This window comes from Phascolarctos cinereus, unplaced genomic scaffold (genome assembly GCF_003287225.1).
Source record: "Phascolarctos cinereus isolate Bilbo 61053 unplaced genomic scaffold, phaCin_HiC Scaffold_9;HRSCAF=440, whole genome shotgun sequence".
NCBI lineage: Eukaryota > Metazoa > Chordata > Mammalia > Diprotodontia > Phascolarctidae > Phascolarctos > Phascolarctos cinereus.
The window spans coordinates 257202271-257215751 of record NW_027556402.1 but is presented as its reverse complement, the minus strand read 5'-3'; the positions used below and the strand labels follow the sequence as shown (position 1 = coordinate 257215751).

At 54.0% G+C, this 13481-nt stretch overlaps 1 protein-coding gene across 1 annotated transcript; it reads left to right on the top strand.

The window, feature by feature from the left end:
• Positions 1-4593: 4593 nt before the first annotated feature.
• CTSF (cathepsin F) lies at positions 4594-12924 on the top strand. The gene is made up of 14 exons (XM_020968163.2): positions 4594-4905; positions 6006-6104; positions 7651-7723; positions 7834-7889; positions 8008-8083; positions 9959-10072; positions 10618-10763; positions 10904-11000; positions 11086-11166; positions 11324-11443; positions 11555-11619; positions 11726-11816; positions 12151-12209; positions 12340-12924. Exons 1-14 carry the CDS (start codon positions 4717-4719, stop codon positions 12412-12414), a joined length of 1341 nt encoding a protein of 446 aa, XP_020823822.1. The 5' UTR covers positions 4594-4716; the 3' UTR covers positions 12415-12924.
• Positions 12925-13481: the final 557 nt, after the last annotated feature.

Here is a 13481-nt window from a genome sequence, read left to right as displayed (position 1 = left end):
GGCTTGGCCTGGAACCTATTGCTGGCCAGAGTGATTTGGGTTTAAAGCATAGTACATGTAGGTATTTATATATGTCTTACAAAACCTGTGATTCCATCAAAGAATCTCTTAATGAGGAACTTTCTCTACCAATTCAGATTTAAGCCTCCTCTATGCCTTAGTCTCAGTTGCTTGAGGGCACTGAGAAGTCAGTTGATAGATTTAGAGCTAAAAGAGAACTTAGAAGTCATTTCGTCCAAACCCTCTGACTTTACAGATTAGAAAACTGAGGCCTCCAGAGGCCATGAGAGTTTTCCAAAGTTGCCCAGGTAGGAAGCCAAAGAGTTGGCATGGTGAGCTCCACTATGTGATGGGGGGGGAGGGGAGGGTCATCAGCCCCTTCTCCAGCTCTCCAAGTCAACTTTTCCAGTTGACCTCCTACATTCATATGGAGATAGAGATGTATGTGTATGCATAGATGTGGTTTCTATATGCATATGTATACACATGTGTATCCCCTCTGTGTATCCTCAGATGTACATGCACGTACAACATCCACGTTATTATGGACAGAAGCTGTGATTGCTTTGGTGCAATCATATAAGAGATTTGCTGAGAAAACTCCCTCTCTCAGTATCCAGAGGAACACCTGTCCTGCAACTTGGAACCTTTGAAAGCTTCAATTTTGGCCTAGCTTCATTTCTCTTCTGGTCAAAATTCAGGGCAGCTAGGTGGCACAGTGAATAGAGCACTGAGAATCAGGAAGACCTGAGTTCAAATCCAGCCTCAGACACAAGCTGTGTGACCCTGGGCAAGACACTTAACCTAACCCTGTTTGCCTCAGTTTCCACATCTGTAAAATGAGCTGGAGAAGGAAATGACAAACCACTTCAGTATCTTTACCAAGAAAAACCCAAATACAGTCAAAAAGCATCAAATATGACTGAACAAAAAAAATTGCATTCATACCACAGTTTACAAGACACAGCCCAGTGAGGCAGGGTGAACGTGTGTGTGTGTGTGTGTGTGTGTGTGTGTGTGATTTCACTGGTATATGGAAGTCCCTGTGCAGAGATTCCTTTCACCAATGCAAATTGCTGCCTGCTCTGCAACTTATATTCCTTTTTTTTTTTTAAGGCAATTGGGGTTAAGTGACTTGCCCAGGGTCACACAGCTAGTAAGTGTCAAGTGTTTGGCCTGAGGTTGGATTTGAACTCAGGTCCTCCTGACTTCAGGGCCGGTGCTCTATCCACCTCACCACCTAGCTGCCCCAGCAACTTACATTCTTAATGGAAGCACTGCTGTGCCTGTTTTACAAATGAGCAAACAGTGGACTTTAGAAAAACCTGGAAAGACTTGTATGGACTGATGCTGAGTGAAGTGAGCAGAACCAGAACATCATACACTGTAACAGCAAAACTTTGCAAGGATCAGTTATGAATGACGTAGCTCTTCTCAGCAATACAATGATCCAATCCTGTGATAAAACAATGACAATTCCAAAGGACTCATGATGGTAAAGGCTATCCGCTTCCAGAGATGGAGTTTGAATGCAGATTGAAGCCGACTATTTTCACTTTATTTTTTTGTGGAGTTTTTCTTTTGGTCTATTTCTTCTTTCACAACATGACTAATATGGAAATATGTTTTACAGGATTGCATATATATAACCTATGTCAAATTGCTTACCATTTTAGGGAGGGGGAAAGGAGGGAGGGAGGGAGAAAAATTTGGAACTCAAAATTTTTTTAAATGAATGTTTAAAATTGTCTTTATGTGTAATTGGAAAAAACAAAATACTATTTTTTTAAAAAGAAAGTATATTTTACAATGATAGACAAAACATACTGGAAAACATTTTTTTTTTGTCTAGACAAGTAATGTCATCTTTGTGGTGAAATCCTGGTCTGAAAATTTCCTCCACTAAAACATCTCAGCAATTTACCTGTAACTCCCAGTCTTATCAGTTGACTGGGGACACCAAGGAGTTAATTATCACAAACAGCACGTGTCAAAGGCAGGACCACACCCATTTTAGAGCATTCTTGGCTTGATGTCAGGGCCAAAGGACTTAGAAATGGAAGGGCCCAGCCCAAGCCCTCCTTTTACAGACCAGGAGGCTGAGGCTTAGAAAAGTCTCAAGGAGAGTCAAATCCAGCATTCTCTCCACTGGGCCATGTTGCCATGGGAGGGGTTTCAGAAGCTACTCAGCCACACCCCCTCATTTTACACCTAATACTTAGCCCACACAGATGTCTACATCTATAGACATGGCTGGCAGGTAGCACAGATAGGCTCTGTGGTCTGGCCAGCCTCTGAAGGGAGGAGGAGAGCCTAGGGCCAGGCCTTTACCACTCACACCCAAGCTCTGTCGGGGGCAAATAGGCCTCAGGAGCCCTGCAAGGTGGAATGCCCTTTCTTCATCTGTTCCTCTCAAATCCTGGTGGTGTTGGGATGATAGATCCTGAATGAGAGCTCCCTTTACTGCTCTTAAGGGGGGAGGGTGGCCTTGCACTTTTATATTCACCATATCAAAGGCTGGTTCCCCAAAAAACCATCACAACTAGTGACTATTGAGCAAACCCATTTATCCAAGCCGAACAAGCCAGCCAAAATCAGAGAGGTTACAGAGATTGGAATCCACCAAATAATACACAAGAGTGAAAGAGGGAGGGAGGGAGAGATGTTAGCTCATACATGGAGAGAAGAATCACTCAGAATTTTCTGAAAGCTGCTAGAATTTCAAACAAGTCCAAGGATATAACAGGGCCAGCTTCTCAAATGTTTGCTATTTAGAAGTCTGTCTGTCTGTCTGTCTGTCTCTACCGCCCCCTGAACCATCCTCTGTCCAAACCCTTTCCCGAAGAGTTTCTGGTCCCTGATACAAATCTTTCCTGGGTCCCCCTCTCCCCTCCATTCTCCTCTGCCCTCTGTCATCCCTGCTGCCATCCAGGCACCAAGAGCCTTGTCCTCACCTACCCCAAACCCTCCGGCTGTGAAGTGAGCAAAGCTCCTTTCCAGTGACTGCCCACCTCCCTTCTCCCTGTGCTAAGCTTGGGGATACAAAGAAAGGCAAAAGGCAGTTGCTGGAGAAGCTCACTGTCTAATGGGAGGGGAACAGGCAAACTCCTTGTACAAAGGAGACCCAGATGGAATGAACTGGAGGTAACCAGCAGAAAAGGCCAGATGGTGGAGAGTTAAGAAGAAAGGAATCGAGGAAGAGGAGCCACCAATTGTCCAGAGCCTTCTCAGGGAGTTTAGCTACAAAATGCCAGCTATGGGGATAGAGTTAGAAGGTCAGGATGGGTTGGAGGACATGGACTGGCTTTTTCTTTCTCTTTCTTTCGCCTAGTACACGGTAGGCATTTAATAAATATTTACTAAATTGTTTGGAGTTGAGCGGAGCCAGGGTTGCAGGGAAGCAGGTTGAGCAAGGGTTAAGACCCCAGCGGTCTCAGCCACCCCAGGCTGCTGACCCGTCAGCTCTTTTTCCCCCACCTTCAGGCACGGTCCCCAAGGGCACAAGGTCTCGGCTCTTTCAGCCACTTTGAGGGAGGCAGCCCCCAGCCCTCCTGCGGCTCAGCGGGAAGGGAAAGGGGGAGCAGGGTAACCCGCAGTTGGACCTGTGACTGCCCCTCCCTCTCATAGCTTCATGTGGTTTCTCTACCTCTGGCCTGTGGGGCTTCTCTGGGCAAGGAAGGTCGTCTAAATGTCAAAAATCCTAGAAATCATGCCAGGAACCAAGACCGCATGGCAATGTCCCTGGCAATGGGGCCCCATTGCCCTCAAAGTCTTCCCTCCCCTCCTCCTCCAGCAGAACAGAGGAAGCCGCTTTCCGTCAGCAAACACTCCCTACTATGTGCCGGTCCCTGACTGGGTGCTGGCGATGCAGAAGTTTACCTTCCACGGAGAGAAACACTGCATTTAAATACAAAGCGGTTTGGGGTGAAGGCACTAGCAGCTGGGGGAAGGGGGACCACCGCGTCTCGGTGATTCTAAGAGGCAGAGATGAGGACGGGGGAGTCCGATGTCACTCACTACGGACTAGAACCCCCCTCCCCCAATTCTCCCACCGAAGTGGGCCGGGCGGCTCTGCGGCATCTTTGTCGGATGAAATAGGTCTGACGGCCGCTCGTGGAAGGAGACTGTCCCAGGGAGACGTGGGCGCCGGGAGCCGGCGGAGCAGGCCTTCTACACCCTCCCTGCAGGTTACTGTATTGGGGTAGTGGAGACAGAGCTGGCCTTGGAGGCAGGTCTTGGGTTCCAGTTCCACGTCAGTCACACACTGGCTGAGAGATCCTGGCCATGTGAGGGTTGTGCCAGGCACCGTGCCAAGCGCTGGGCATACAAAGAAAGGCAAAACACAGTCCCTGTTTTCCAGGATGTCATAATAATGGGGAGGGGGGAGGACAACAGACGCACAACTATGTACAAACATACAGTAGAAGGAGGAGGGGGAGGAGAAAAGGGAGGGGAGGGGAGAGCCCGGGGCTCTGAGGTCCGCCCAGTAGGGCCCGCCCCGCCCCGCCCCGCCCCGCCCCGCCCCACGTGCTCCTGTAAACAGGCTAAGGCGCAGGCGCGGGCCGCCCTCCACGCCCATTGGTCAGCCGAGCCCCCGCCTCCTCCAGGGAGCTCGCTGCGGGAAGAGGCCTCACTGGTGGCTGTGCTGGTCCTCCAGAGTAGTCGAGAGCTGAGTTCAGCAGCTGATCCCGATCGGAGTCTGACCCCTGTCCGGCCATGGCGGCCTGGCTGCTGCTCCTCCCGATACTGTCGTCTCTGCTCCCGGGCGGGGATGGCTGGCACCTTCCCCTGGCGTCAGACCCCACGCTGGAGGCCCCGGCTCAGTTTGCGATGGAGGTTTACAACCGAGGCCGCCATCCTGGGGCTGCGGCCGTGCTGCAGAGTGTCCAGGGGCGGAGCCTGAAGGTGAAGGGGCGGGGCGTCAGGGGCCGGTGGGGAGGAGCCTGTGTGTAAGAAGCAGGGACTAAGAGGGTAATTTGACTTCAGGGGCGGGGGCCTGAGGGGATGGGGGTGCAACCTACAGGTGAGGGGCTCGGCATTGGGAGGGGGTTGTCTTATTTGGGAAGGGGCGGGCCTTACTTGATGGGGTGGGGCCTGCAGGTGAGGGATCTCAGGGTGGGGCTCCAGAGGTCCCTCTACCCCCCCCATGGACTGGGGGCTGAGGGCGTGCCCTAAAGTCGAGTGGGGGCAGATAGGGTGGACATGTGAGGCTGGCCTTCTTAAGGGCCTCCTAAGCGCTGGGGATGCAGATGCAGAGAGGAGAGACAGCTCCTGCCTTCAAGAAGCTCGCAGTCTAATGAGGGGAGACAACTGTGCACAGGAGATCTGGCTTCTGGGTTGCAGGGGTCCTGAGGGTGTCACAGCTGTAAGCTGGCAATGCCCAGGGGTCCACAAGACCAAGCAGAGGGCACATGGCCAGGCTCTAGGGGCCCTTGGGTCATTGGCACAGCAGATGGGCCCCGACCAATAACTTGGGAAGGGGGGAGTGGACCCTGATTGGATAAAGGGGGAGAGTTGGAGTCCAGCCCAGGAGGGCTTGTCCTAGGGCAGAGCGGTTAAACAAATAAAAACAAGGTCACCAAACTGTACATAAGGATCCCTGTGGATCCCATATGACATAGTTTTAAAATGTGTTACCTGTTTTATTGTATTTTTATTTATTTTGTTATATATTTCCCAATTACATTTTAGTCTGGCTTGGCAGCGCTGCCCTATGTGTTGTGGGCCACATGTACGTTTGACACTTCTGGAACTGAAAAGTGGGGCCTGGGGGAGAGGAAAGGAGGGGGAAGGCTTCCTGACCCATGCTCCTTCTGGGCCCTCAGCATCTGGAAGGCAGTGTCAGCCTGCCAGTTGGCATCTGTGGATGGGGCCTGAGAATGGAGGGGAGCATCTGCTGGGTGAGGGCAATGGAGAGCAGGCAAAGGGAGGCCCCAGAGCTGGATTCAGGGGTGAGGACCTAGGTTCCCAATTCCCCTTCTGACCTCTCCTTCTCTCTTGTCCAGATGGCCCATGGGGTGCTGTATTCCCTAGAAGTGACATTGCATGAGCCTCCTTGCAGCCCCCCCACAGCCTGCAAGGACCCGCAGTCTTCAGGGACCCTGGTAAGCACTGAGACCCCAAGCTTGGACAGGTCTGAGCCTGGCTCAGGTCCTGTGACTTTCTTGGCCCTAACACATCCACAGTAAGTCTGACTCAGCTGTTCAGCGTCACGGGTTAGGGAGCTGACCAAACAGCCTTCCCCCCACTTCCCCAGATATAAACAACTACACCATGAGTCATACCCAAGCACCTGGGGATCTGGTTCAAGGCCTGTTTCTCCCAGAGCATCTGTGTGGACTTTACTCAGGGTGTCTTTCCAGATCGGGGAGTAGCCACTGGGCTTCTCATCAGCCCCCAAGGCGTTGGACTCGGGCCCCAGCCCCTTTTTCTCCATTCCAGGCCTACCAACATTTATTAAGTATTATTGATGTGCAAAAGTACAAACGGGGCCGTGCCTGTCCTCCAAGAGCTTCTGGTCTGCTAGGAGGGCTATAACAGTACTGAGATGGTTCCTATGCTCTGGCCAAACTTCTGCTCAGACACTCGCTCTCTCTGAGACTTAAGGTTTCCTTATCTGTAAAGGAAACAGCCCCTGCCTCAAGAACTGTCGTGAGGAGCAAGGAAAGGCAGCTTAGAGGGTCTGGTGCGTGGAAGAATCTGGGCTTTAGAGCTGCCTCTGCGGCTTCCTGCCTGGGAGACCCTGGGGAAGACCCCCCCCCCCTTCTTCTGTCAGATGAGAGGTGGGCGGGGCAAGCAGCCTCTGAAGGCTCTGAGGGCCAAGTCTGGCATGCTACGATGAATGCATGCTCTATAAAAGTAATAATAATAATGATAGCCAATGTTTATATAGCACCTACTATGTGTCAGGCACTGTGCTAAGTGCTTTACTATTATCTCGTTTCATTTTCACAACAGTTCTGGGAGGGAGGTGCTATTATTATCATCCCCATTTTACAGATAAGGAAACTGAGGCAAACAGGACTACGTGACTTGTCCAGGGTTACATAGCTATTAAGTTCTGAAGCCATATTTGAATTCAGGTTTTCCTGACTCCGGGCCTGACGATCTATTGACTGATGTCATCAAGTAGTAAGCATTTATTAAGCACCTACTATGTGCCAGGCATTATGCCAGGCAACGGGATGCAAAGATAAAAAGGACGCCATCCCTGCTCTAAAGGAAATGATGGTGATGGTGGTGATGAGGATGATGGTGAGGGTGAGGATGGTGATGGTGTGATGGTACAAAGGAGAAGTTGGGGCAAAGAGCTCTCAGAAAGCCTGACGAGGAAGAGGCCCAACTTTTTGAGGGCCCTTTGTCCAGGGAGGATTGTGGGATCCTGGCTTCTGACCTGGAGGGGCCCTTAGAGACCCTCCAGTCTAACCCCAGCCCTGTCCTACACGTGAGGAAACGGATTCGCAGATAGGGAAAGGGACTTGCCCAGCGTCACCCTGAGGCCTCAGTCTTCTTGACCCCAAGTGGGCTGCCTCTCCAGGAAGGGGCCCATGACGTGCCCCTCGCTGCCAGGAAGCCATGCCCTGACTCTGCTCCCCACTTCTCAAGGGAAGTCTGATCCCCACCCCAACACAGACTCATTCTCTGCCTCAGCATTGTCGCTTTGAAGTCCTGGACCAGATGTGGGCCAAGCAGACGCTGCTGAAGCAGGACTGCGGCCAGCCTGGTGAGAAGAAAGAGCCCTGCTGGGGTCCCCGAGGAGTGGCTGGGCTCTTGTGGGAGGGGGGCTGGGCCAGGGCTCCCCTAAATGGCTGCTCTTCCTTTCACCCTGGCTAGGGGCCCAGCATCTTCCCTGGAGTTCTGGCGATCAGCCTCCCGTCCCCCCATCACAGGTGAGAAGCCAGAGCAGTCCAGGTGTGGGCCTCCCTGGGCTGTTCTCAGGGCTGAGCTCACCCCTCCAAGCCCCTCCCCCTGCTCAGGACATGTGGGCAGCTAATCCTTCTGTTTTAGGGTGACTCAGTGCAGCTGATTACACTCTTCAAGGACTTCCTCACCACCTACAACAAGAGTTATGCTAATGCCACAGGTGAGGCCCGCCTGCCTGGGAACCCACTCCCAGCCCCATCCAATCTCTACACCTCTTACAGGTGAGGAAACTGAGACCCAGAGAGGTTGGGTCACTGGGCCAGAGTCATGCAGGAAGTAAGGAGGCAGTCGGGCCTGGCAGGTCAGTGCCCACCTCCAGGCCTCCGGGTCTGCATTCCCATGATGAGGATGTACCTACAGCCCTGCAGATCAAACGAAGAAGACCCAAGGCCAAATTCTTCTTGGGGCAATGACCCTGAGCCTCTGTTTCTGCAAAGTGGCAATGCTGAGGTTGACATTTGCGCTTAGAATAGCCTCCTCAGCGGGCAGCTGATGGCACAGTGCACAGAGTGCTGGGCCTGGAGGCCGGGGGAAGACCTGAATGCAAACCCAGCCTCAGAGTGGCCCTGGGCCAGTCACGGAACCACTGCCTGCCTCAGTTTCCTCCTCTGTGAAATGGGTCAATAACAGTGCCCGTGAGCTCCTCTTTGTGAAGCTCGCTGCCGCGCTTCTAGGGCACACCAGCGCGTGCTGCCGTTGTCGTTTTTGTTCCTATTCTTCATTGGCCTCAGTGCCTCGTCTCTCCTGGCTGGGTTTCCCCTTTCGCACAGCTGCTGCTCCAAAGTGATTCCTAAAGCAGGCCTGAGCCGTCCCTCACCTCCTCAGTAAACTTCCACCACTCCCTGGGGGCTTCAGGAGCCCCTCTGAGCTTTGACGGGAAAGGGATGGGAACAGGCATTGATTAAGTGCCTACTACGTGCCAGGCACCCAGCCTGGCCTCCCCTTCCCACCCTTTCTCTCCAGCATCTCTTTCCCTCCACTCCTCATATGTCCCATCTCCATACCCTTACCCAGGCTGTTTCCCGTGCCTGGAATGCCCTCCTTCCTCCCCTTGTTTCTTCCAAGGCTCAGTTCAAGTGTCACCTCCTCCAGGAAGCCTTCCCTGCTCCCCATCACACACACACCCCAGTTCTCTCGTATCATTTTCATTGAGGTTTGTCTGTGTGTGTGTTTTCTCCTGCCAGGGAATGTAAGGTCCTTGAGGGCAGAGACTCTCATTTTGGGCTTTGTAGCCACAATGAGTAGGACGGGCCTTGGCATATAGTGGCTGCTTGGTCGGCCAGTCAGGAAGCATTTATTAAGCCCTTTCTGTGTGCCAAGGCCTGTGTTAAGCACTGCCATGCAAAGGACAGCTCCAGGAGCTCCCGGGCACCTTCCAGAACATACGAGATAAATACCATGACATTGAGAGGGGGAAGGCGTTACCCAGCAGGGACATGTAAGGGGCGGAGGCACTGGGAAAGGCCTCTGTGGAAGGCAGCATTTCAGCTGACACGTGCAGGAAGCCAGGGAGGCCAGGAGGGGAGGTGGAGGCGAGAAGAGAGAACTGCACGGGGTTGGCTGGGGAGAGAACCTGCCTCAAGGCCATTCTAGGTCCTTAAGTGCAGCCCTTTGACTGAATCCACACTTCACAGAATAAATCCCCTTAATAAAAGGACCCCCACCCCTGGGGTAGAGGGTGCATAGAGAATATTTGTAATGCGCTCAGCACAGAGCCTGGCACACAGTAGGTGCTTAATGTCCCCCTCCCTTCCCCAATCCTGCCCATTACTCCCTGAATGAATGAAGCATTTATTAAGCACCTGCTAGGTGCAAAGCACTGTGCTGAGCCCCTGCCCTCAGGGAGTTCCCACTCTAATGGGTGAGACTACACACAGAGAAGGCTTCAGCTCCAGTCAGAGGGAGAGGTCCCAGGGTCCTTGGGGGGCAGCAGAGGAGCCGGTTTGGTGAAGCCTATCCTTCCTGGGGAGACACATGCCCCAGATACCCTCGTGTCCCAGAGTACGGCTTGGTAAGCCCCCTTCCTCATCCACAGAGACACAGCGGCGTCTGGGCATCTTTGCCCAGAACCTTGAGCTGGCCCGGCAGATGCAAGAGTTGGATCAGGGTTCTGCTGAGTACGGAGTCACCAAGTTTAGTGACCTCACAGGTATGAGGGGATAGCAGGATCAGCTTCACCCCCACCAGGGGGTCCATTGGTCAGAGCGGATCCCAGGGAGGTGTGGTCTGCCAGATATTGCTGATGTGAGCCGCCCTTACCAGCCTCTGCCTCACCAGCCTCTCTGCCTTACCAGCCTCTGCCTTACCTAGCCTCTGCCTTACCAGCCTCTGCCTTACCCAGCCTCTGCTTTACCAGCCTCTGCCTTACCTGGCCTCTGCCTTACCTAGCCTCTGCTTTACCAGCCTCTGCCTTACCAGCCTCTGCCTTACCCAGCCTCTGCTTTACCCAGCCTCTGCTTTACCAGCCTCTGCCTTACCAGCCTCTGCCTTACCAGGCCTCTGCCTCACTAGCTTCTGCGTTCCAGCTTCTGCCTTACCAGCCTCTGTTTTACCCAGCCTCTGCCTTACCAACTTCTGCTTTACCAGCCTCTGCCTTATCAGCTTCTGCCTCACCAGCCTCTCTGCCTTACCCAACCTCTGCCCCGACCCTGCTGAAGGGCTGCTCCCCCATGGTATCTGTTTCATTCCCCTCAGAGGAGGAGTTTCGGACCTTCTATCTGAACCCCCTATTAAGCAGCCTCCCAGGCCAAGCTCTGAGGCCAGCCCCACCCGCCAAAGGCCCAGCCCCTGCTGCCTGGGACTGGAGAGATCATGGGGCTGTCACTGAAGTCAAGAATCAGGTGAATGATTGGCCATGGAAGAGCACAAGGAGGGCTGAGAATGGGTGGGAGGCTGGCCAGCCAGGGAGGAAGTAGCCTTGGGGAGCCTTGGGGAGGGGGTGGGCCCCAAGGCAGCTCCCTGCTCCTCTGTCTCTCCCCAGGGCATGTGTGGGTCCTGCTGGGCCTTCTCTGTCACAGGCAACGTGGAAGGGCAGTGGTTTCTACGCCATGGGACCCTGCTGGCCCTTTCTGAGCAGGGTAAGTATGGCTCTGGCTCAAGATCTTTCCCTGGCCCTACTTTGACCACTGGTCACCTCATGACTTTTTTTGTCCCTCCATGCAGAGCTGGTGGACTGTGACACCCTGGACCACGCCTGTGGTGGAGGCCTTCCCTCCAATGCCTATACAGCTATTGAGAGACTCGGTAGGCTGAGGCAAGACCTGGGAGATGGGGGAACCTAGCGAGGGAGGGGGCCCTGGCTCTGCTCTCCTGACTCTCCCCCTTCTCAGCCTGGCCCAATGCTTGGTGTCCCCTGTCTGCCTCCTCCTCCCTCCTCCTAACACATGCTGTGCTTCCCCAGGTGGGCTGGAGACAGAGAAGGATTACAGTTACGAGGGCCACAAGGAGCGGTGCACCTTTTCTCCTGACAAGGCGAGGGCCTACATCAACAGCTCGGTGGACCTGAGCCGAGATGAAGAAGGTAGAGAAGGAAAAGCTGGCAGGGAAACAGTCATAAGGAAGACCCTCCGTTGTCTTAGCTGCCTCGGGGGCTACCCCACAAGTAACCCCTGTTTCTTTCCCTCCATCCCAGAGCTCGCTGCCTGGCTGGCGGAGAATGGCCCCATCTCCATCGCTCTCAATGCCTTTGGCATGCAGGTGAGGGAGGGTACTCTGGCCTCTGTCCCGCCCCCCTCAGACCCCCAAGCCCTCAGGAGGGAATGGCACCCCCCCGCCCAGCTCCAACTTCGTACTCTCTCCCCAGTTCTACCGCCGTGGGGTCTCCCACCCATTCCGGCCCCTCTGCAGCCCCTGGTTCATTGACCACGCTGTGTTGATTGTGGGTTATGGCAACCGTAAGTCACCCAGCATCCCGGGCAGTGAGTGGGGGGCGGGCAGGTGTGGGGTGGGGTGGGAGGTGGCCATCTTGGGACAATTTGACGCCGTCCCCGTCCATCCTCCCCAATAGAATCGGATTGGGTTTTCCAAGCCCCCATGACTGAATGACATGCCTATTTGAGAGTGTCTCATGGTGGAGAAATGCTGGCTCAAACATCCGCCTCTCTGGACAGTACCCTGTACCATGAAATGTAATCTCTCGATGAACCCATAGGGGCTTCTGGGGCCAAGGCTGGGCCCTCTCAGGGCCCTGCCTGGCTCATGGAGCCATCAATGGTTTCTCTTCTGCAGGCTTGGGCCTCCCTTTCTGGGCCATCAAGAACAGCTGGGGCCAAGACTGGGGTGAGGAGGTGAGTAGTAGCGGTCTGGCCTCAGCCCCCCCCCCCAGTCCTTCCCCCCACTTCATCCCCTCCTCCCATCCAGCCCTCCTCTCCCATTTTCTCACTCCAGCTCTTTTTCTCTCCCTCTCCTTCCTTATAGGGTTACTATTACTTGTATCGAGGGGCCCGGGCCTGTGGGGTGAATGCCATGGCCAGCTCTGCCATCGTGGACTAGAGAGCCTGCTCGGGTCCGCAGTTGGTAACAGCACTACCCCCACTGGGCAGGGCAATGCCTCAGCAGCTGCCCGGCCTGGCTCGTGCACTCAGACCCCCTAGAGTAGCCTAGGCTGTTGTGGCTTATCCTGGTTGGTGTAGACACTCTCAGCCCTGCCTAGGGCTGTCTGAGGGCAAGGTAGCTTGGTGTGGGGAGGGAGCCAAGAGCAGCTGGGGGTCCAGATGGAGCAGGAGGGACGGGAGGAAGTCAGGGAGAAGGGGTCACCTCAAGTGAGCCAGGACCCCTGGGATCTGCTGTGGTAGTTTAGGGAGTGCTCTTCACTCAGATCTGAAGCCTGGTTCTGTCATGTTCCCAGCTACTGCAGATAAGGCCCTCCTCTGAACCTCAGTTTCCCCCTCTGTATGATAGCGTGAATTCTCCTTCCTCCCCCGGCTGAGATGAAAACCATGTCTGTTACCATTGAAGGCTTGTGCCTGACCACCTTCTAGCATCAATAAAGATAGGACCCTCCCTGTGTCTGGGTGATTGCTCCCGCTTCCGCCCCAGGTCTGAGGGGATCCAGGACACACACGGTCAGACTCTGGATACAGCAGCTTCAGCCTCAGCCTGGAGTGAGGGAAGTTTTCCCTAAGGTATCTTAGTGGGACTGCAACCATTGGGTCTCAGGCCTCTGCAATCCTCCATTGCCTGCAGGGCTGCCAGAGCAGCTTTCCTAAAGTACAGTCTCACTGCACCACTCCCCTACTCAGTCCCCTACAAGACCAGAGGCAAACCCCCTGGTTCAGCATTTAAAGCCCTTCCCAGCTTGGGCCCATGCAGCGGTCATCACACGCTGTGGTCCAGCCAGGCTGGCTCGCCTCCCTTCTGCGTCTTAAAACCTCTGGTTTCCTTCCCAGGTTGGGGCAGATGCCTCTTACTAGGCCTTTCCTGATGTCAGGACCTTCCCCTCCCCTCCAGCTGCAAGGGCCTCTCACTAAAAGGGCATTTATTTTGTATATTCATATGTTCATTTTGTCTCACTAAATACTAGAGTATCAGCTCTTTTCGGCAGGGGCTGTTTCCTTATA

What these genes read in the sequence shown, in the direction of transcription:
- CTSF (XM_020968163.2), top strand. Translation starts at nt 4,717, where the DNA reads ATGGCGGCCTGGCTGCTGCTCCTCCCGATACTGTCGTCTCTGCTCCCG. An exon ending in CAAGTTTAGTGACCTCACAG is followed by an intron (nt 10,073 to 10,617) that starts GTATGAGGGGAT and finishes CATTCCCCTCAG; the next exon opens with AGGAGGAGTTTCGGACCTTC. An exon ending in TCACTGAAGTCAAGAATCAG is followed by an intron (nt 10,764 to 10,903) that starts GTGAATGATTGG and finishes GTCTCTCCCCAG; the next exon opens with GGCATGTGTGGGTCCTGCTG.